This window comes from Wyeomyia smithii, chromosome 3 (assembly GCF_029784165.1).
Source record: "Wyeomyia smithii strain HCP4-BCI-WySm-NY-G18 chromosome 3, ASM2978416v1, whole genome shotgun sequence".
Taxonomy (NCBI): domain Eukaryota; kingdom Metazoa; phylum Arthropoda; class Insecta; order Diptera; family Culicidae; genus Wyeomyia; species Wyeomyia smithii.
This window is the reverse complement of record NC_073696.1, coordinates 1,791,189-1,813,386: the sequence shown is the minus strand read 5'-3', so window position 1 is coordinate 1,813,386 and position 22,198 is coordinate 1,791,189. Positions and strand designations below refer to the sequence as shown.

The window sequence follows — 22,198 nt, the reverse complement described above, 5'->3', positions numbered from 1 at the left end:
CACTGGTTGGGGTTTTGTTGCAATGATAAGGCGCAAAAGTACTCAGCGAAAATACCATTGATAAGGCGCAGAAGCGTTCTTATTCGGTATCCGAGCTGACTCGAAACTTTTATTGAGTGAATTCAATCATTCCGCACCGTCACACCGTTTTGCCTTCAAATGTTTTAACCCCACCCCACCCCCCCCCCCCCCCCCGTCTATTTGTAAACATTTGAGCTTTGCTCAATCAACAACAACAACAACATCAGCAAGTTTTGCTACTGCAATTAAGTCACGCAAAATTTTTAAACTCAAGAGACTTGTCTAAGTTACCTACCTTTTCGGAAGATACCGGTTCGAACTGAATACGACAGATCCTTAAAGCTAATTGTAACCGGTTTGAAAAGTCTCGCCGCAGCGAGTGACGATGCGGTCGAAGCACCTCCCAGGCTGGGGCTGTGATCGAATCGTAACGGTTCGCAGGGAATTTTCAGCGGTTCTAACGACAGCGTTTTGAGTCGCTTCGGCATCACGGCTTCCTGTTCCGGCAGATGTATATTTATTATTTTAACTGGATATTTCTCCACCTCATCATCCTCCTGCAGCAGTAGATTGCCCTTGTGATAGCTATTGTTGCTGCTGCTCGGGCTACTATTGGTGCTGCTCAGCTCGTAAACTTCAGTCATCTTGGTGCATTCAATTCGGCGCAACAAAGGATGTTGAACTTTCACTTGATCGGACACACAACGACGGAAATCCTTCACCGCATGTCACGGTGACGAATTCTAAAAATACATTGCTCTGTTTAACACTTAACCCTTTCGCTTCCTTCCAATTCCAATTATTATCAAATCAGTTCAAGAACAATTTTCACGCAATTTGTGCCACGGACTTGAAAGTTGATTTCTCTCGAAGAACACTTTGAGCAGAGTTTCTATTCCGAATCCCACGCACGGTGCATCCGACAGACGGTGATGGCTTTGCTCACACTGTAGATTATAAACTTGAACTAGGTCACAGCTGTAGTAAGCCCGTTGAGATGATCGACCTTCGACTACGGGATGAGCTAGATTACGCGCGGTGCAAAAACCGATAAGAGCTTCGGAGCTGCAATCGCAACATAGAACTTTCTTCGTCACATGCGAGAAATCGAGGAAACGTCAGTCAGCTAGTCAAATCAGTCGGTCAGTGCGCCGTACACAAATAAAATAACACTTTATTAATTATATTTTGTTTGCAATTGCGCATCTCTCTAGCGACCGTTAATATGCAGTCGAGGTTGCATTTGCACAGGGCAGGACCGACAACGAACGAAACCGAATAAGGGCCTTCCTTGGGCGGAACGCTGAGGAACGCGACTGTGGCCGCACGATGCGCACACGACCGACTCGCGATGAATACTGAATGAGCTTGCAGCTGAAGTGACCTGCCCAAGCAAGCCAGACCAGCATGCGCTAGAGAGTTGCTTGGTGGCCCCTGTAGTACGGAGTGATGGGGATGGGGACGACGGTGTGACGGACGACGATGGTAAGCTGGATCACGTTCAGCCCGCGAATCCAACGGCGAACAAAGACAGAAACCAGTGCGCTGAGTGCGGAGCATGAGCCGCGGTAACTCAGTGCGGTGCTGCATCGGTGTTGGGTTGGGCGTAAATGAGTGCCTCAAGGAGAGACAATATACACAGTGGAGTACAGTTACCAACGGTTTCAGATGAATAGGTATTAAAATTTACCCATACAAATTTAAATTTTTATTTTCTTTATCTCGAAGGTATGCTTTACGAACTTGTTTTAAGAACAGAGATGGTAATAATTATACTTGTCAACTCAAAATCACTCCAAAAGCTAAAACCGAAAAAAAAGAAAGATTATAACTATTGAATTATTCATATGAATTTTAGTGTCCCTGTCCCTTTTTTTTTCAGGGACTTAAATGAGTTATCTCGTAAATAGAAGCTTAAAGCGATGAACCTGGCGAGCAATTTCTATACGACACTCTCAGGTAAATTGACGCGTTTTGGTAATGGCTAGGGGCACCAAAATTCATAGGAATGGTTGAATAGCTTCAATCTTTCATTTTTCTCCGATTTTAACATTTGGAATGCACTTTTTTTCTTTTGTCGACCAGTGTAATATATGGAATAAAAATTTTTGATTTATTTTAATTAATTATGATAAAGTTGTTGCCCCTAGAAGAAACAGTAGCACCTCAAGTGATATCTCGCGCTATCAACGCTGAGCACAACCCAAGTAACAAAAACATTGAAATCACATAATGTTTCACTTATTAATTGATGACTCGTTATAAAAACCTTCCAATTTTAAAAACTGATTCAACTGATGAAAACTGGTTCAACTGATTATATTAACAGCAACTTGAAAATATGAAAATCTAAAAATATAACTATATAAAAACGGTGAGCGTTTGAGCGTTATTACTTACTTTACTTAATTACTTTGTTAACAGATGGACCGTTTACCGGTCTAGGGTCGAACGAATGAGAGGTTTTCCAATCACCTCGTGCACCAGCAGATCGAGCATCTTCTTTCATCGCGTATATCTACCGGAGTTGACGGCCTCTACCTGATTCACAGCTAAAAATAGTTTTGACTGCTCTCTCGTCAGGCATTCTTGCAACATGTCCAGTCCACTGAAGTCTGCCACGCTGCATTACCTTAATCAGTATGTTTCTTTACCTGGTACAACTCGTAATTCATGCGTCTGCGCCACACTCAATTTCCCAATATACCGGCAAGTTACGCTCGTGGATCAGCTTTCTTCAGCGTCCATGCTTCATGTCTGTAAAGGGCTACCGGGGGATCAGCGTCCCATAAGGTGCTAGTTTAGTGCGAGTTTCCAAACTATGGGTTCTTAGCTTGTCACCGTTGTTACAAATTGTCCTTTGTTTTTTTTTTTCAAATGTGCTCAATGTATCGTATTCAACTATTGTGTTTCTATTTTGTTTCAATGTAGTTTGTTAGTAGGATTAGTAATTTAAAATATAAATATTGTTAAAAGATTAGTAGGATACAAAAACACAAAAAAATTGTTATGGCAAAATAGGCCAAGCTAAACGCGGTTAAGAAACTGTTATACACAATCAACAAAATACAACCCTGAGGGGGTGGGCATAATAAAATGCAGGAAAAGGGAAGAAATGGTGGGGGGTAGAAAACAGGAAATCAGAAATTGTAAAAACGCCAAATGGTCAGAAGTACCGCGGCGTTCGTGTGAGTAACAAGTGAGTGAAAAATTTGCAAGAAGGAAGTTAAGTAAAGTGAGCTGATTGTTGAACTGAGCAAGGCCAAGTGCATTCAGGAACTTTTATTGCTATTGTTATCGAATTCATATTCGATCGTCGTTTCCTCACTTCACACGAGTCGGTTAGGTGATGAAATCCACCTACGCCTAAACGTAAAGGAGTTTCGGGTAGCGCCGAGCCCGCTTAATCCTTGGGCGACCGGCCTCTAAAAATTAAGTTTTGTTTTTGATGTTTGAAGTAGAATACTTCTCTCAGGAAGTTCGGCTACATGGGGATGTAAATTGAAAAATTTAAAACCGAAAAAAGTGAAAAATATGTCCAATTTCAAATGCTTATAAATCGGTTAGTATTCGATGGATTTCCTTCGTTCTTACAGTAATAGTTTGGAAAATCTTCTAAGATTCTTCCCAAATGAAGGTAATTGTAAATTTATTATTCAAACTATTGTACTATTGAAAATAGTCAAGCCTTGTCAAAACGAAAAATTCGACCTCTGATTGGTCGTTATATGATTGCTTCCCAAGCACGGTCGACAGAATCATATACCCTGCAATTTAAAATATGCTATTTGGCCTATATAAGAGCCTGTTTCAGCCGAAGCCGCTCATTATAATTCTAGACTGCAACAGGAGCAGTCATTCCTTAGTAGCAGCAGTGGATACAACAGCAGTAGCAGTGCAGCGGATAACGACCACAGCTGTGGTATGGCAACGGATATCGGAGCGCGTCTCAGCACGATAGAGCAGGACCACGTGATGCAGGGCAGCGAATACCAATGGCAACGGATGCGTCCACTACTGTGGCAACGGGGGTAACGCAGCGGTTGACGTTGGTCTCAGCATCTATATAAGCAGGGCCAGCTGATGCAGTGTGGCATTTTAGTGAAATTCTGTCTCTGAGCGATAGCAGGCACACTAGCAAATGCACCCAGTGTAGTTTTGTGTTTTCCTGTCAGTCAGAAAGGTACTCAATCGGATGGCTTCATAGAAGCTTGGATTCGTTTGCGCCTTTTCGAGTTTCAACTCAAATAAAAAAGTCTTTAAAAACACTTTTTCCAGTTTCTATACATGAAAACTGTATATAATAACCAATTCATCACTAGAAATTGATCATCATGATTTACCGCGTCACTTTCAATTTTATACAGTCGTGTTTTAGGTCTTAGAGTTGAACATATGAATGAAAAACTGCTTTTAAAAAGTAGAAGGTTGTATCCAAGACACGACCGCATAAATGACGTAGAACTACGTACACTATTAATAAATGCATTGAGTGTTTCATTACCCTAGTAACACAACTGGTTTAACAAAGTTTCAAAGCGCTTTTTTGGCTGTATTGAGCGCTATGAAACTTTGATAAAACCAATATTTTTACTTGGGTAACGAGTTATAATGTCTACTAATGAAGGGTCGTGAATTTCGTGAACCGGATTCAGCAGTTAGCAGAACGTGCCGAGTTAAAAACCATACACAGCACACACACACAAATCATACCATATCATAGACACACACACATCATACCATATCATACACACACAGCAAGCAAGCGACCAATCAGAGGACGTTATTTCTATTTCAATAAGGCTTGACAATTTTCAATAGTGCAATAGTTCCTAGATTCAAACAACATTTTTCTGCATTTGGGCAGATGCGTGTAAAATTTTCCAATCGATTGCTGCAAGAATGAAGAAAACCGGTTGAAAACCAACCGACCTATAAGCATTTGAAAAGGGACAAATTTCGTCCCAGTTTTTCAGTTAGCATCCCTGTGTGGTATGCTACAGTGAAACGTAGTTCTACGTCAAAGCTGTTCAACATTAGATTTGGTGATGACGATCTTTATGCTGCCCCAACAGTGGGGAAATAATGGCAGTCTGGCGAGGCACGCTGAGAAGAACCGCGCTGCTACTGAGACATGGTGACCAACCACAGCGCAAGTGATTTATTTAATTTGAAGGCAGCCACAGGCGCAACGCGCTGTTACTTATGAGTGCTGTATCTGCTTCTTCCACTGTCAACGTTGTGGACGGTCCATCCAGCTCACCTTCCGACTAATGAATGTAACTAGAAACACTCTTTTATAGCCGAAGGGTGCTACGTAATAGGCCACGCCTTTCTGCTCAGTTGTCACATTCTCTAATGTTCTTTAGACGAATTATTCCACAATTCGCGTTTGATTTTTGTATCCAGCACACCAACACCGATGGTGCTCTCACACACGCAACGATATTACCCCTATCGTATTACGGCTTGTAATATCAAGCAAGCGATTTCGTTTGTCGCTGTCGCGTGTTGCATCATGTTGCAGCATGTTGCAATTGAGCAGTTGAGAGACGATGCAATTCTGTTCATGCTGATTAATAGAATCGACTTTATATCAGTACTGCATATTCGAATTAACTGCCTTTGTGAATGCGTTCTAACAGGGCAGTTTGTTATTCAAAATCGGTTATGTTGATCGCAGCCTGTGTGCTGTCCCAACAGTGGGGGTATTAACTAAATAAACTACAACAGAATTCGATTACTAGGATCCCGCGAAGAATGTTTGCTTGTGTTGATGCTAGAAAATTTTCACCCTTCAATTACTTGTTTATTTGCCTTGAAAAAAGGCATTTTGCTGTTCAAAATCGGTTGCTGATCGCAACCTTTGTGCTGCCCCAACAGTGGGGGAGTTGAGATATACGGACAACATGCACTTTGGAAGCTATTTCACCTTCTGTAAATTAGACGGCCGCGACAGATGTTACTGCTAAAATCCGCACATGAGGCACATGAAACTGGACCACAGAGTACAGTGGCTCATTTCCCGCTGTAGCAAAGTGCACTACCGATGATGGTGGAAGACTGCAAGGGCATAGAAATGTGATCTATTTGCTGGGCAGTTTTAACAGATTTTCCAAGATTTTGTTGCCTCTCCTGAACAAGTTAACAAGTCATTCAGGCCTCTCTCTCACATTCTCGTTCTTTCTATCCTCTCTCTCTATCTCTCTCTCTCCTCTCTCTCTCTTTCTCTCTCTCCCTCTCTTTCTCTCTCTCTTTCTCGTTATTTCTCTCTCTCTCGTTATTTTTCTCTCTCTCGTTCTTTCTCGTTATTTCTATCTCTCTCTCGTTCTTTCTCTTTCTCTTTCTCGTTCTTTTTCTCTCTCTTTCGCTCTTTCTCTCTCTCTCTTTCGTTCATTCTCTCTCTCTTTCGTTCTCTTTCTCTCTCTTTCGTTCTTTCCCTCCTCTTTCTCTCGTGTTCTTTCTCTCTCTCTCTCTCTCGTTCTCTCCGTCTCTCTCGTTCTCTCCGTCTCTCTCTCTCTCTCTCTCTCTCTGCTTCTTTATCTATCTCTTTCCTATGCCAGTATTTCTTGTTTTGTTTATACATGCTCAGTTCTGTTCCAAAAAACACCAAAACAAGAAGCATCTTCTTGGCCAAATGTTTAATTCGCCAAGAAGGTAATGAAAAACCGGTCAAAGTAATGAACAAAATAGACTTTGTTCTCTATGTCTAAATCAGGATACAAACTCAATGGTTTGGTTTTCAATCAATATGTGTACCAGACAAAATGTTTCATGAAAAATTTGATGTCATTTTTTCAAAATCATGAATACATGTGTATTTTGGTCAGATAGAGCACTAGGGTAGAAAAACCATATTTTGCCCTCTTATGGATCCTCTCGATATTGATGTATTTGAATGTTCAGAAGCAATTAAACTATATATCGAGCTTGTAATCTCGTGATATCCATAACGCCGGTACGTGATCCTTGATTATAATATTCAACTATCTTACGAGCTATCAATATAGTGTCTTCTAGTTAGCCTGTTTTTTTTTTTTTTGGTTTTTAGAAACGAGTGCTAAATATTCCTAACCGGAAATATAATACAAACAATGAACACATTTGATAATTTATAGGCATTTAAAATTTTTTGAATGTTAATTTTAATGATTTTATGTTAGTTATAACAAAAATTATTGATTTTTTTTAATTTTTCTATATTTATTATGAGACGAAATATGAGTTCTTATTTCGCCCTAAGCGAATCTCTATACACCGTTTTGGAAATATGATGGGTGCCATATTTTCGCCCTGTGTGTAAAAAAAGGAGAAGTGGAAAATAACAATACACAAATCTTTGTACACAAGAGGCAAGACTTTTAATGCATTGGTGCGGCCTCAATTTCAGCTGCAGCCAGGAGCCAGCTCAATTCAAGTGTTTGTTAGAAGTTGAGATCGGTTGTGAAACTTCCGCCTAATCAACCACAGTGTCGGTTAAATATTGTGTGAGAAAAAGTAAGGACAGGCAACAGCCTAAACTTATTCCCAATCTGATCCGGATGACATAGGTGAGAGCGTTCCTTTTATATTTTATTATATTTTTCTTTAAATGCTGGAGGATTCGATCAATGGGATAGTGAACAAGCAGTCTATTCGTGTTCGCGTGCATTTAATATTTAGAAGTAGCCATTTTGGGATAAAATTCATGGAGTCGAAACTAAACCACGGTTAGAAGTAGAGTTTGAATACCCGGCTTCACGCGTATTGTTCTACACAAAATAGCGTTAGTGATAGAGACCCCCATCATAATTTGTTAACAGTGACTAAACAAAATTGCTAAAGTTGTTTTGGTAAACATGCACATGGATTATGAGAGTTTGAAATGTAAGTTTTGCTACTAACCAGAATCGATGCTAACTATTTTTCGATTTTTCTAGCTTTTGAATAGTCGTTTTGAATATTATTTTATAATTATGGCTTGTTTGGCGTTTTGTTCGCAAATTTGAGACTACGTTTTGGCAAATATGTGTACCTGCATTTTTCAAATTATTAGGGTTTTGGATGCATGGAATTTCGCCAATTTTTGTATTTGAAAGGCGACTCTTGCGTAGACAAACAAAAGAAAATCGACGTGAAACGCCGCGTCCATACGCGTCCACATCGGTAGAAAGGAATAGAGCGGTCGTGCATGATGCTTCGGTTCTGCCTTGAAGTCAGGAAATCGCTTTTTAAGAACAGACGAATGTCGTTAGTCGACCTGTTAAGCAGAAAGCCATATCTCCGGGTGACCGAATATCTACCGTTATAATTTTCGGTATAAAGAGGGTCCTTCACGAAGAAACGATAGAAGTGGCGAGACGTTAACGTGGACTCAACTCCAGTAGTTTTCGTAAAATCGTGTAGTCAGCTGAGATAAATCAATGGGAGATACGTTTCGGTAGTTGTATAAAGACTTCATAAACAAATGTCCGAATGTCACGTCGATACCTTCCATGAGTTCGTGTTTTCTACAGATAGATTATCAACGCGATGTAGTTTTCGGTATAACCTCTTGGAGGAAACAATAGAAGTGTCGAGACGTTAACGTGGATAGAACTTTCGTAGCTCTCGTAACATTGTGTAGTCGGCTGAGATACACCAATGGGAGACTCTCTTCGGTAGTTGCATGATGATTTGTTGAGGGAATGTTCGAATATTTTAGTCTGTATTAATTTAATCGCAGTTCCGGTATTCTCGCGTGCCCTTTTTTCGGTGGTATATCAAACAGAACGAAATCGCGAATCGCGTAATAATTTTCGCGGAGGTTAATATGAACTTGTAGGCGCGATATTTGCTATGAACCCGGTACCCGAATTCAGCGCATCGTTTACCAAAACGAAATCTGCTGCAAACCCTACCCTTTTCTCCAACATCCCAGTGATTTCTCGTGGAAGTGCAGAGGTGTTCTCGGCTTCCAATAAAGCGAGTATCACGTCAACATATTCCCATACACACTCCTTCTTTGACCTGCATTCGGATGCGGCCGGCGCTGGTATTGCCTAACATAAAGATAAGATCACCAGTTTTTACACATTGAGGATGAATGTTAGTCCCAAACATCACCCATTGGTTCTCTGTGTAATTACAGCTGATCTGGCAATAACGGAGTAGCAACCGCGGGCGGTCAATCATGCTCATGCTCATGCTCAAGAGGCAAGACTTTTAATGCATCTATATTACAACATAACCTTTGAATGCTTGAATTGATTTTTACCAAACTTGGTAAGCCTGTTTTTTGTACAAAGGCGAAGGTCATAAAATTGTAGTACAAAGGAAGGGATAAACAGTGGAGAAGCAGGGAGGCCTAAATGATAAGAATATCCAAGATTTTTCAAGATTCCGGTCTTTGGAAAGCTGGGTGGAATTGAGAAAAATGTTTAAGTACTCCCCAATATTTCAGAAATCAACTCCAAACGCGATTTTTAAATTCAAGATGTTGACTTCTGGTTTTCGGAAAATATCCAAAATTGACCGCATACCACCTTCATATGTGTACTTTTGGAATCAGAATGATGCCAAGAGATTTGAAAACTACTCTATACGAACCGGAAGTCACCATCTTGAATTTGAAAATGGCATCTGTAGTCGATTTCCGGTCTCAGAGCATCAATTTAATCCCAGAAATTCACATATCGGGGGGTACTCGACCATTTTAGGTTGTTTCCGAGAAGCCGGAAGTCGCCATCTAGAAATCAAAAATGTCGTCTGGGGTCATTTTATAGTCTTAGGACAGCATACCGATTTCGGAAGTATTCATATTGGCAAGTATTTGGCAACATTTTGTTGTTTTTCGGAAACCGGAAGTTGCCTTTTGCAATGGTGTCTGGGGTCGTTTTCCAGTTTGTAGGCATCATCTTGATTACAGAAATACACATATTAAGCGGTATTCGACCGATTTTAAGTTGTTTTCTAGAAACCGGAAGTCGCCATCTTGTAAATCCAAATGGCGTCTGGGTCATTTTTCTATCTCTTATTTTCGTTACGGTTACAGAAACTTAGTGCGTACTTTTGCCCCACAACGAGTTTTTTCAACTGGCTTGATTTTTATGACAAACTCCAACATATTTTCGGCAAAACAAATTAACCCTACAAACCTCAATTATACAATATTTTTTTAGGTTCAGTTGTTTTCGAGTTTCTGTAGTTTCCGAATAGGTGAATTGTGGTTTCCAAAACTAAGAAAATTAGATCCAAACAGCTTAAAACACAACTTTCCTCGATACCTCACACCATTTAAACGGAATCTTATTACATGTGTGAACCACTGTCTTTTTAATGCTGCTAATTCATGCAATGTTGCCAGTTCATCTGGCCCGTAAGTTCCGAGAAGGCCTCTGCGTAGTTTTTTTCACTACTCTATAGGATAATAACTTCAACACTGCCATAACAACAAGAGCTAACATAGAATCTCGAGTAGGACTGGGTACTCTGCTGGTAATTTTTGAAATCAATGCTTTTCACGGTTGAATCAACCAATTGCATTACATAATTATGTTGATTTGATTCATTTAACAGCTGTTTCCGTCATATTTCAGTGGTGGGCGAAATAAGGATCCTTAGGCGGGCAAAATTTGGATTTTCGGGGTCAAATTTAGGGGCTTGGACACCCATCTAGAAATTTCTGTTTGAGGCGACTAGAAAAATGATTTTTGGCTGTAATACAATCCTAATAATCAACACAATGTTTATGGTGCATTATACAGTCAATATTGCTCATCATCAAAGTAACACATCATATTGTATAACGAATAACTGGTAAGTCTTGGATAAATAGGCGATCTATGGATCCGTTACCCTATCACATTAAACCACAAAACATAAATATTCCTGAACAACTTAGCCTGGCTTTGGTCTCGATCACGCAGGTTAATTATTCTTTTCAGTCGCAAAAATAACGCCTGCACAGCAGTGTGTGTAGTTGACAGGGGTAGCAATAGAATAGTCGGCAGTGGATTGTGATACGAATATAGACTCTGGAACAGTACCCCAGTAGTTCAATTGGTCAAACCATTATGCCGGAGACAAGGAGATTGCGGGTTCAAGCCCCGTCTGGATGGGGTATATTCTTCCAAGTCAGTATCAAATCTTCAGTTCGCAGATTTTTCGCTTCCCCAGCTGCACTCACTGTCTGCCTTTAATGCACTCGATACTATTTGTACCCCAATACCTAAGTGACGCCCAATCCATGATTTCTTTGGGATTTTGATTTTTGTGATGTACATAACTATCTGGAGAGCAACGAACTGCAAACAGTTGATTAGTGGAAGATAGAGGTCCATTTGAAAAATGACAAGGAGCCGTGTACTGCTCCTGTTGCGTCATCATTAAAAAAATTTAACCGGAAAACCAATCATGAACCTTTCTCAAATGTACGTTATTTTTTGTGACAATAAATAAGCACTTATTTTTGACAGCAGTAAAAAAATCCAAAATTTTAGTTGTCACCCGTTAAAATGATGAAATACTTTTTAAATCGACTAGAAACCGTATGTTTTTAGAATCGTATCGCTTTTTTTTCAAAATGTTTCACGAAATTTGTTAGGAAAAGTTTTTGAAAACTGTGAAATCAAAAAGGGATTTGAACAACGAAAAAAAAAAGAAAAGATAAATTGTAATCCTACTTTACACAGATTTCATAACTTATTATATATTCATAGCGTTCGTATTGAATATTTGCAGCTTTTGTTTAGAAAATAGAAAGAATACCGAAAGAAATAAAAATATTTGGCAGCACATAAATTCCTTTTCAATAAACTAAGTTTCTTGACGCTATTCATGAATCTACCCTTATTTCGATCTCTTCAAAAGAACGGAACTGGTGGTCATCTAGGCCATGCGTCATTGATCGATTTTCCCTTAAACACTTGGTCAGTAGAGAACTTCAGCCGTACTTAATTCTGCGGCCACGAATTTTAAATATAATTTCATTTTCCATTCAAAACTAATTAAGAAGTATCAAAAAAAATGTCTCAGATTTTGGTTTAAAAAGGCCCGTTTTCAGTGAAATTCCTCAGAACAATTTTTGAAAATTTCAATGAATTTTTTTCAATTTGTGTCATTTTACAAAGAAATGCGGCAAATTAAAATAAAATTATTACCAAAATTACTTCTGGACGGTTATCAGTTCTGCTACATGGGTAAATCAGTCACGAAGAGCGACCTAATTACTATCGAACACTCACCGGCACTCACTGAGTACATCGACTGTTTAATCTAGCGAAACAAAGCCAGCTGAAGATAAGTGAAACCGACATTAACCGAGGCGGACACCAGCTGACGGTGATGTTGTCGCTTGTCTACTACTCTTCCAGGTCAATCCAGTGGGTAATCTGATCAGAGTTTCAGTCGAAATAGCGATAAACCATCGAATGGGCGAATGGCACAAACCCACCTTCCGAAACAAGTCACGGTTGAGCGATTGATCATATTATTCTGTCTGTTTGTCTACGATTACAGCCCGACGGAAGAAATAATATTTCTTGGCAGTTTGTTGTTTCTCCCAATTAAATCCCTAGCACGTTGATAATTGGCTAAAATCGGTCGAAAATGTTGACTCGAAGCAAAGAAACAAACTGAACCGTTAATTATTCGGTTTTACCCACTACACATTATGGAAGGGAACAAGCTCAAAATACAAACTCCATCCAATTATTATTCCTACTAAGGTAATATTTTAACTGATGATAGTCACGTTAAATTTGCCACATTCTGTCAACCAAAGCGCCTCCGGCGCAAGACGAAAGCAACGATAACGTATCATCAAATGACATGAACGAAACCGTGTGGCGCGAAAAATCAAAAACTCCACAAATGTTCAAGGTTCGATGATAAGAACCGAAAATCGTGCTTTCGCGATCACTTTTGAAAGAACGTGAAAGAGAAGAAAGGAAACGAGATGGAACATCGTTTGTTGACCTTGCAAGTCGACAATGATGGGTGGCAACAGTACACCAAAATGTGGTTAATTTAAAGTTTCACAGTACTTACCAGTTTTAGGTTATTCCGTTATCGATGCCGTTGACCCGAAAAGCTGCTTAACTATAGTTAAAACTAGTCGGCTCCAATCTGTCCAATGTATTTACTATCAGCAAATGGAACGAATTGCAGCAAAAAAAGCCATTAACTTACACTCATTGCTTTTGATTTCACACCTGTTGAAAGCTTGAAGAGTGCTCCCTTCGACTGCAGATAATCCTAATCGTTATCGCCACAAACGATTTCCATTTATTTTTTCCAAGCAGTGTTTGTATCACCCTCATTATGACATGAGTACTCCACGTTCGTATAATTTATTAGCCGAAGGAAGTAACAAGAAACAAAATGAAGCACTCCGTGCGTACAGATAAGGCTCCACGAGTTGGCAAAAATTTGGCATGATTAGACTAACACTCAACCGTAAGATCATAGGTTCAAGGAATTTTCATTTGATTATCTTAAAAGCATTTATTTATTGAAAATCAGCAGTGATGTTGAATAAATACAATTGCTCGAAACACGCTTACACGCTACTGGGTACAAAACTTAACTTAGTCGGGTTAAGATTCCTCGCGCAGGTGGGACTCTTATATGTTAACATTCTAAAAATCTACAAGAATGGGCTATTTCGTAATCACAGACGTTGCACTTTTGCTTCGCAGAATTCTCTCTCATCTGCGTGCGGTAGTAAGTTGATATGCTTTGACACTTATTACACAAGCTTGTTGCTTAATGGGCAAGCTCTCATTATTACTACGTAGTTTTTTTATTTTAAAGTCTGAGATTTTACATTTTATCAATACTCTAGCTTAAAAATGTGGGGTGTGAAATAATAAGTAAGGAAACCGTAATCCCTTATGGTTTAGCCGGGAACTTAACTATTTTTCATACGAACTGTAAACTAGTTGAAAATAATAATCCGGCTCAAATTATCTCGACGAAAGTGGATTAGTGGCAAAAGTACTCTCTAGTCATTCCAGACGATGCTTACAAACGAATTAAGAAACCTTAAAAGCTAAGCTGCTCTCAGGCATGCTATCGTTTGTTCAGTTTGTACCACAGCACAAAGGTGGTACCGATGTACATTGTAATCACGATCGACACGATCAGCAGGAAGTTCTGCTCCATGTCCACGTGTTCGATGTCCATGTCTTTCTGGAACAGAACCGGATTTTTGAAGTGACAGTAGATTTGCGTTTCCGGACAGAATAGATCCTCCCGGTTCATACCGTAAACGGAGTTCAGGATGCCGTGAAAGCTAGCCCGGTAGTAGCTAATGTGCCACATCCACTTGAATAATGGTGTGATGTCCACGTAGCGGGTACAGAATCCGAACACCGAGAACAGCACCGCCAGAATGGGACCGATAAAGACAGCCAGCTGTGGGAAGACGAAATTGTTAGTAGAAATCAAAATTGTTGAACAATTTTTTCATTCTGCTTTTCTTGAGTGCAAATAACCCAACTCGCATACTGTACTTGCAAGCAAGTTGCTTACAAGCTCCCAGTAACATCAGTCTAACTTGCAGCGTTTTTTTTCTGTTTCTCGCCCTCTCAGACGATGAAAAGCTTATCGAAACTCACCTTCACCGACAGTGTTGCTCCGATTAGGAATCCCCAGGCCTGGGCGGATATTGAACCGGCTACACAGAACAGTGCGAACAGCAGGAACCGCTCGAAGGTATAGTAATTACCCGTGAGGTGGTAGCTGATCACGACGTAAATCATAGAGCAGACGATCTGGTAAACGAAACATGGATTACTGTCAATAAGCCGAAACTGAGTCATCAAACTTTTTGGTAGTTCTTGAGTATTTAAACAAAGATATTTGCATTCGCGCAAGCAACTGAAGTCATCCAACAACTCGTTTGTCAACGAAGTAATTTGAACGTGTTAAAACCACAATAATTCATATTTACTGTCTGTCGCCTTAACGATTTTTTTGTTTCCTTTATGAGCGCAACTTGATGGGTGGCAATAAAAATGCCCATCTTGCTAATTTGCAGTTAGGTACTGAAACTATCACCAACCTGCACTGGTACTTCGATGACCAGAATCGAGAGGAAGTAGGGTCCCAGCTTATACCACCGGTTGAAATGTTCCCTTGTAAGTGATTCCATTTCGACTTGAACTGAAACAGTTTTGAATCGCAAATTAGTATTTCTTGATGCAACAGAAAGTGGTAAAAGATTTACTTACATGATAGTACAACCGCCATCTTTCCTGTGTAGACCATCATCAGCATCGAACCGTAAAGGTAGACGTAATTGGCCAACACCTGGTTAGCGTTCGGTCCAACGCCCTGATAGATGTAACCGAACAGTGTTGCCACCGAAGCGTGAGCGAAAATCCGTATGAACAGCAGGTACTGCGGGAAGGTATCAGGTCAAATATTATTTTATTTTACAGAAATAGAATTAAACTGTAAATAACCAAGAGTATTAAAGCCTTGAGCAGACATACGTTTTTTTCTTCAAGTTTCTCGCGTTTCTTTGTAAGTAGAAAAAAAATTTTTTCCCCTTTCAAATAAAACTCTGCTTTTTCTGATCGCGAACAGATGCGATCATTATTATTGAGTGTCTGAAGGTTACAGCTACCGTGCCCTCTATGGAGCCTAATTATTTTAGCCGGAGGGTTAAAACAAGACCATTAACATTTGGCTATGCTCGAACACGCAGATTTACTTTGGTAACCACTTTCGATTATTGGGTGAGCTGAGCAAAGGATTAGTAACTAGTTACTGGACTGTAATTGCGATAAGTGTTTTCGGAATTATTGAGGTGATGAATTCATCAAAACCTTTGCTGTTCAATCTTGTGGGGACCAGAATTTGTTCGATAGCGAACTATCAATTTCTGAATCATAATTCTTGATTCTATTATTTATATTTTTGGTCCGATGTATAAAAACCAAGAATATCTGCTTACATATTAACAACTTTTCGAATAATTTTCTCGTCAGGATTTCAGGATTTCGGAATCTGCATTTTCTTCATTGCATTTAAATATTACCGTTTGAACTAACTTTTTTACACATAAGGGTGGCCTAAAGTTGCACTTTGCACACTGGTTTAACACGTGAAAAAAGTATAGTGTATTCGACAAAGTTTCTGTTTATCTTGAGGGAAAACTTTAGATGCAAATAGATTTTTGATTAATCCGCCTAAAAGTGAAATGATTTTTTTTAATGACTTATCAAATCAAAGTGAAGTTTTTAGCAAAGTTGTAGGTAATCTTATGCAGAAAAACTTTGCTGAAGACGCTTTGGTTATATCTCTTGAATATTGACCACATACAGGTAGTTTGATAGACACATTCAAAATTTAAAAAATACCAAACAACTTCTTTGGGTGTGATTTCAGGGGTTTACTATATTGTGAATATATTTTCATATTTGAGAAATACACCATTCTGCCGAACATACCATGAGGCGCCGTACACAAATTACGTAACGCTAAAAATCTAGATTTCAGACCCCCTCCCTCCCCCATATGTAACGATAGGTAACGTTCGGCATGACTCCCCCCCCTAAAATTTCGTAACGCTGATCAGCTTGACCCCTCTCCGAAATTTTCAGCAAACATCACAGTTACGTAACTGTCTCTACTAGCCCCCCCCCCCCTCCTCCCTACGTAACAATAAGTAACGCAAATTCGACCCACCTACCCCCCCCCGCCCTTCAGACGTTACGTAATTTGTGTCCGACACCTAAGCATATTTCCAACTTTTCCATAGGTTTTATAATGTTTTTGATGAAAAAATGGACTTTTTTCGAACATTTCTAGCAATTCGAGTTTTAATAAAATATTGTCATTTAAAATTTCAAACAAATCATCAGGGATCAAACTTTAGGTATTTTTTTTTTATCAGCTTCTCCGTTCCATGTTAAACCACGCTATATCATGTTTTTTCAGCAACAATAATTTTTTCTGACGGGTTTTCAAACTTCCGCTGAGTGTGGAGTATTTTATGGACACTCCCCCAAATGATCTTTAGTAATCAGAGACGTTGACGAGATAACCAATATATTATTTATAGAAGTTTCCATACCAATTTCGGAGTTATTTGCAACATAATAAAAACATGTACCTTATATCGAGGTAAAATGTACCTTATATCGAGTGACGCTATATCGAAGGTACTTTATATCGAGGGTTCCTCATATCGAAGTTCCCCTGTATATGGTTTTTGAGCACATGTCTCATATTATATTTTTTATTTCTTACTTCTTACTTCTTACTTCTTACTTCTTACTTCTTACTTCTTACTTCTTACTTCTTACTTCTTACTTCTTACTTCTTACTTCTTACTTCTTACTTCTTACTTCTTACTTCTTACTTCTTACTTCTTACTTCTTACTTCTTACTTCTTACTTCTTACTTCTTACTTCTTACTTCTTACTTCTTACTTCTTACTTCTTACTTCTTACTTCTTACTTCTTACTTCTTACTTCTTACTTCTTACTTCTTACTTCTTACTTCTTACTTCTTACTTCTTACTTCTTACTTCTTTCTTCTTACTTCTTACTTCTTACTTCTTTCTTCTTACTTCTTACTTCTTACTACTTACTTCTTACTTCTTACTTCTTACTTCTTACTTCTTGTTTTTTGTTTCTTGTTTCTTGTTTCTTGTTTCTTGTTTCTTGTTTCTTGTTTCTTGTTTCTTGTTTCTTGTTTCTTGTTTCTTGTTTCTTGTTTCTTGTTTCTTGTTTATTGTTTCTTGTTTCTTGTTTCTTGTTTCTTGTTTCTTGTTTCTTGTTTCTTGTTTCTTGTTTCTTGTTTCTTGTTTCTTGTTTCTTGTTTCTTGTTTCTTGTTTCTTGTTTCTTACTTCTTGTTTCTTGTTTCTTGTTTCTTGTTTCTTGTTTCTTGTTTCTTGTTTCTTGTTTCTTGTTTCTTGTTTCTTGTTTTTTGTTTCTTGTTTCTTGTTTCTTGTTTCTTGTTTCATGTTTTTTGTTTCTTGTTTCTTGTTTCTTGTTTCTTGTTTCTTGTTTCTTGTTTCTTGTTTCTTGTTTCTTGTTTCTTGTTTCTTGTTTCTTGTTTCTTGTTTCTTGTTTCTTGTTTCTTGTTTCTTGTTTCTTGTTTCTTGTTTCTTGTTTCTTGTTTCTTGTTTCTTGTTTCTTGTTTCTTGTTTCTTGTTTCTTGTTTCTTGTTTCTTGTTTCTTGTTTCTTGTTTCTTGTTTCTTGTTTCTTGTTTCTTGTTTCTTGTTTCTTGTTTCTTGTTTCTTGTTTCTTGTTTCTTGTTTCTTGTTTCTTGTTTCTTGTTTCTTGTTTCTTGTTTCTTGTTTCTTGTTTCTTGTTTCTTGTTTCTTGTTTCTTGTTTCTTGTTTCTTGTTTCTTGTTTCTTGTTACTTGTTTTTTGTTGTTTGTTTCTTGTTCATCTTTCATCTTTAAATTTTTTTTTCTTTAACCTTTTATATGTTATCTGTTATCTGTTATCTGTTATCTTTTATCTGTTATCTGTTATCTGTTATCTGTTATCTGTTATCTGTTATCTGTTATCTGTTATCTGTTATCTGTTATCTGTTATCTGTTATCTGTTATCTGTTATCTGTTATCTGTTATCTGTTATCTGTTATCTGTTATCTGTTATCTGTTATCTGTTATCTGTTATCATTATCTGTTATCTGTTATCTGTTATCTGTTATCTGTTATCTGTTATCTGTTATCTGTTATCTGTTATCTGTTATCTGTTATCTGTTATCTGTTATCTGTTATCTGTTATCTGTTATCTGTTATCTGTTATCTGTTATCTGTTATCTGTTATCTGTTATCTTTTATCTGTTATCTGTTATCTGTTATCTGTTATCTGTTTTCTGTTTTCTGTTCTCTGTTCTCTGTTCTCTGTTCTCTGTTATCTGTTATCTGTTATCTGTTATCTGTTATCTGTTATCTGTTATCTGTTATCTGTTATCTGTTATCTGTTATCTGTTATCTGTTATCTGTTATCTGTTATCTGTTATCTGTTATCTGTTATCTGTTATCTGTTATCTGTTATCTGTTATCTGTTATCTGTTATCTGTTATCTGTTATCTTTATCTGTTATCTGTTATCTGTTATCTGTTATCTTTTAACTTTAATCTTTAATCCTTAATCTTCAATCTTTAATCTTTAATCTTTCATCTTTCATCTTTCATCTTTCATCTTTCATCTTTCATCTTTCATCTTTCATCTTTCATCTTTCATCTTTCATCTTTCATCTTTCATCTTTCATCTTTCATCTTTCATCTTTCATCTTTCATCGTTCATCTTTCATCTTTCATCTTTCATCTTTCATCTTTCATCTTTCATCTTTCATCTTTCATCTTTCATCTTTCATCTTTCATCTTTCATCTTTCATCTCTCATCTTTCATCTTTCATCTTTCATCTCTCATCTTTCATCTTTCATATTTCATCTTTCATCTTTCATCTTTCATCTTTCATCTTTCATCTTTCATCTTTCATCTTTCAACTTTCATCCTTTATCTTCTATCTTTAATATTTCATCTTTCATCTTTTATCTTTCATCTATCATCTTTCATCTGTCACCATTGTTTACCAATTTTAATTGCTAATTTCTCGTTTCTAATTTTTTGTTCTTGATTTCTATTTTCTATTTTACATTTCCCGTTTTCCACTTTCCAGTTTCCATTTTTCATTTTCCATTTTCCATTTTCTATTTTCCATCCTCCATTTTTCATTTTCCATTTTCAATTTTCCATTTTCCATTTCCCATTTTCCATTTTTCATTCTCCATTTTCCATTTTTCGTTCTCCATTTTCCATTTTTTATTTTCCATTTTCCTTTTTCCTTTTTCCAATTTCCATTTTCCATTTTCCATTTTCCATTTTCCATTTTCCATTTTCCATTTTCCATTTTCCATTTTCCATTTTCCATTTTCCATTTTCCATTTTCCATTTTCCATTTTCCATTTTCCATTTTCCATTTTCCATTTTCCATTTTCCATTTTCCATTTTCCATTTTCCATTTTCCATCTTCCATTTTCCAGTTTCCATTTTCCATTTTCCATTTTCCATTCTCCATTTTCCATTTTCCACCTTCAATTTTCCATTTTCCATTTTCCATTTTCAATTTTCCATTTTCCATTTTCCATTTTCCTTTTTCCATTTTCCATTTTCCATTTTCCATTTTCCATTTTCCATTTTCCATTTTCCATTTTCCATTTTCCATTTTTCATTTTCCATTTTTATTTTCCATTTTCCATTTTCCATTTTTTATTCTCCATTTTCCATTTTCAATTTTCCATTCTCAATTTTCCATTTTCCATTTCCCATTTTCCATTTTCCATTTTCCATTTTCCATTTTCCATTTTCCATTTTCCATTTTTCATTTTTCATTTTTCATTTTTCATTTTCCATTTTCCATTTTCCATTTTCCATTTTCCATTTTCCACTTTCCATTTTCCATTTTCCATTTTACATTTTCCATTTTCCATTTTCCATTTTCCATTTTCCATTTTCCATTTTTCATTTTCCATTTTCCATTTTCCATTTTCCGTTTTGCATTTTTCATTTTTTATTTTCCATTTTTTAATCTCCATTGTCCATTTTCCATTTTCCATTTTCCATTTTCCATTTTCCATTTTCCATTTTCCATTTTCCATTTTCCATTTTCCATTTTTCATTTTCCATTTTTCATTTTCCATTTTCCATTTTTTATTCTCCATTTTCCATTTTCAATTTTCCATTCTCAATTTTCCATTTTCCATTTCCCATTTTCCATTTTCCATTTTCCATTTTCCATTTTTCATTTTTCATTTTTCATTTTTCATTTTTCATTTTCCATTTTCCATTTTCCATTTTCCATTTTCCATTTTCCATTTTCCATTTTCCATTTTCCATTTTTCATTTTCCATTTTCCATTTTCCATTTTCCATTTTCCATTTTGCATTTTTCATTTTTTATTTTCCATTTGCCATTTTCCATTTTTTAATCTCCATTGTCCATTTTCCATTTACCATTTCCCATTTTCTGTTTTCTATTTTATTTTTTCTATTTTTTATTTTCTATTTTCCATTTTCTGTTTTCTATTTTCTATTGTCTATTTTCTATTTTCTATTTTCCATGTTTTATTTTCCATTTTCCATTTTCTGTTTTCTGTTTTCTGTTTTATGTTCTCTGTTTTCTGTTTTCTGTTCTCTGTTCTTTGTTCTCTGTTCTCTGTTCTCTGTTCTCTGTTCTCTGTTCTCTGTTCTCTGTTCTCTGTTCTCTGTTCTCTGTTCTCTGTTCTCTGTTCTCTGTTCTCTGTTCTCTGTTCTCTGTTCTCTGTTCTCTGTTCTCTGTTCTCTGTTCTCTGTTCTCTGTTCTCTGTTCTCTGTTCTTTGTTTTTTGTTCTTTGTTCTTTGTTCTTTGTTCTTTGTTCTTTGTTCTTTGTTCTTTGTTCTTTGTTCTTTGTTCTTTGTTCTTTGTTCTTTGTTCTTTGTTCTTTGTTCTTTGTTCTTTGTTCTTTGTTCTTTGTTCTTTGTTCTTTGTTCTTTGTTCTTTGTTCTTTGTTCTTTGTTCTTTGTTCTTTGTTCTTTGTTCTTTGTTCTTTGTTCTTTGTTCTTTGTTCTTTGTTCTTTGTTCTTTGTTCTTTGTTCTTTGTTCTTTGTTCTTTGTTCTTTGTTCTTTGTTCTTTGTTCTTTGTTCTTTGTTCTTTGTTCTTTGTTCTTTGTTCTTTGTTCTTTGTTCTTTGTTCTTTGTTCTTTGTTCTTTGTTCTTTGTTCTTTGTTCTTTGTTCTTTGTTCTTTGTTCTTTGTTCTTTGTTCTTTGTTCTTTGTTCTTTGTTCTTTGTTCTTTGTTCTTTGTTCTTTGTTCTTTGTTCTTTGTTCTTTGTTCTTTGTTCTTTGTTCTTTGTTCTTTGTTCTTTGTTCTTTGTTCTTTGTTCTTTGTTCTTTGTTCTTTGTTCTTTGTTCTTTGTTCTTTGTTCTTTGTTCTTTGTTCTTTGTTCTTTGTTCTTTGTTCTTTGTTCTTTGTTCTTTGTTCTTTGTTCTTTGTTCTTTGTTCTTTGTTCTTTGTTCTTTGTTCTTTGTTCTTTGTTCTTTGTTCTCTGTTGTCTGTTGTCCGTTCTCTGTTTCCTGTTCTCTATTTCCTGTTCTCTGTTTTCTGTTCTCAGTTCTATGTTCTCTTTTCTCTGTTTTCTGTTCTCCGTTCTCTGTTCTCTGTTTCCTGTTCTCTGTTTTGGTTTTCTGTTCTCAGTTCTATGCT

General features: G+C 37.0%; 2 protein-coding genes across 3 annotated transcripts in view; both read right to left on the bottom strand.

The window, feature by feature from the left end:
• The window catches only part of LOC129732594 (ATP-binding cassette sub-family G member 4-like), a 58,414-nt gene extending 57,048 nt beyond the window's left edge, over positions 1 to 1,366 (bottom strand). Inside the window, exon 1 of the mRNA XM_055693587.1 lies at positions 317 to 1,366. Within this exon, the coding sequence (XP_055549562.1) occupies positions 317 to 665 (349 nt within the window). The 5' untranslated portion in view covers positions 666 to 1,366. The remainder of the gene's footprint in view (positions 1 to 316) is intronic.
• Positions 1,367 to 13,491: 12,125 nt separating this feature from the next.
• The window catches only part of LOC129732595 (ATP-binding cassette sub-family G member 1), a 47,899-nt gene continuing 39,192 nt past the window's right edge, over positions 13,492 to 22,198 (bottom strand). For both annotated transcript variants that reach the window (XM_055693588.1, XM_055693589.1), the window contains exons 6-9: positions 15,216 to 15,384; positions 15,047 to 15,147; positions 14,601 to 14,756; positions 13,492 to 14,397 (exon numbers count right to left, since the gene is read on the bottom strand). In XM_055693588.1, the coding sequence (XP_055549563.1) occupies positions 14,053 to 14,397; positions 14,601 to 14,756; positions 15,047 to 15,147; positions 15,216 to 15,384 (771 nt within the window). In that variant the 3' untranslated portion in view covers positions 13,492 to 14,052. The remainder of the gene's footprint in view (positions 14,398 to 14,600; positions 14,757 to 15,046; positions 15,148 to 15,215; positions 15,385 to 22,198) is intronic.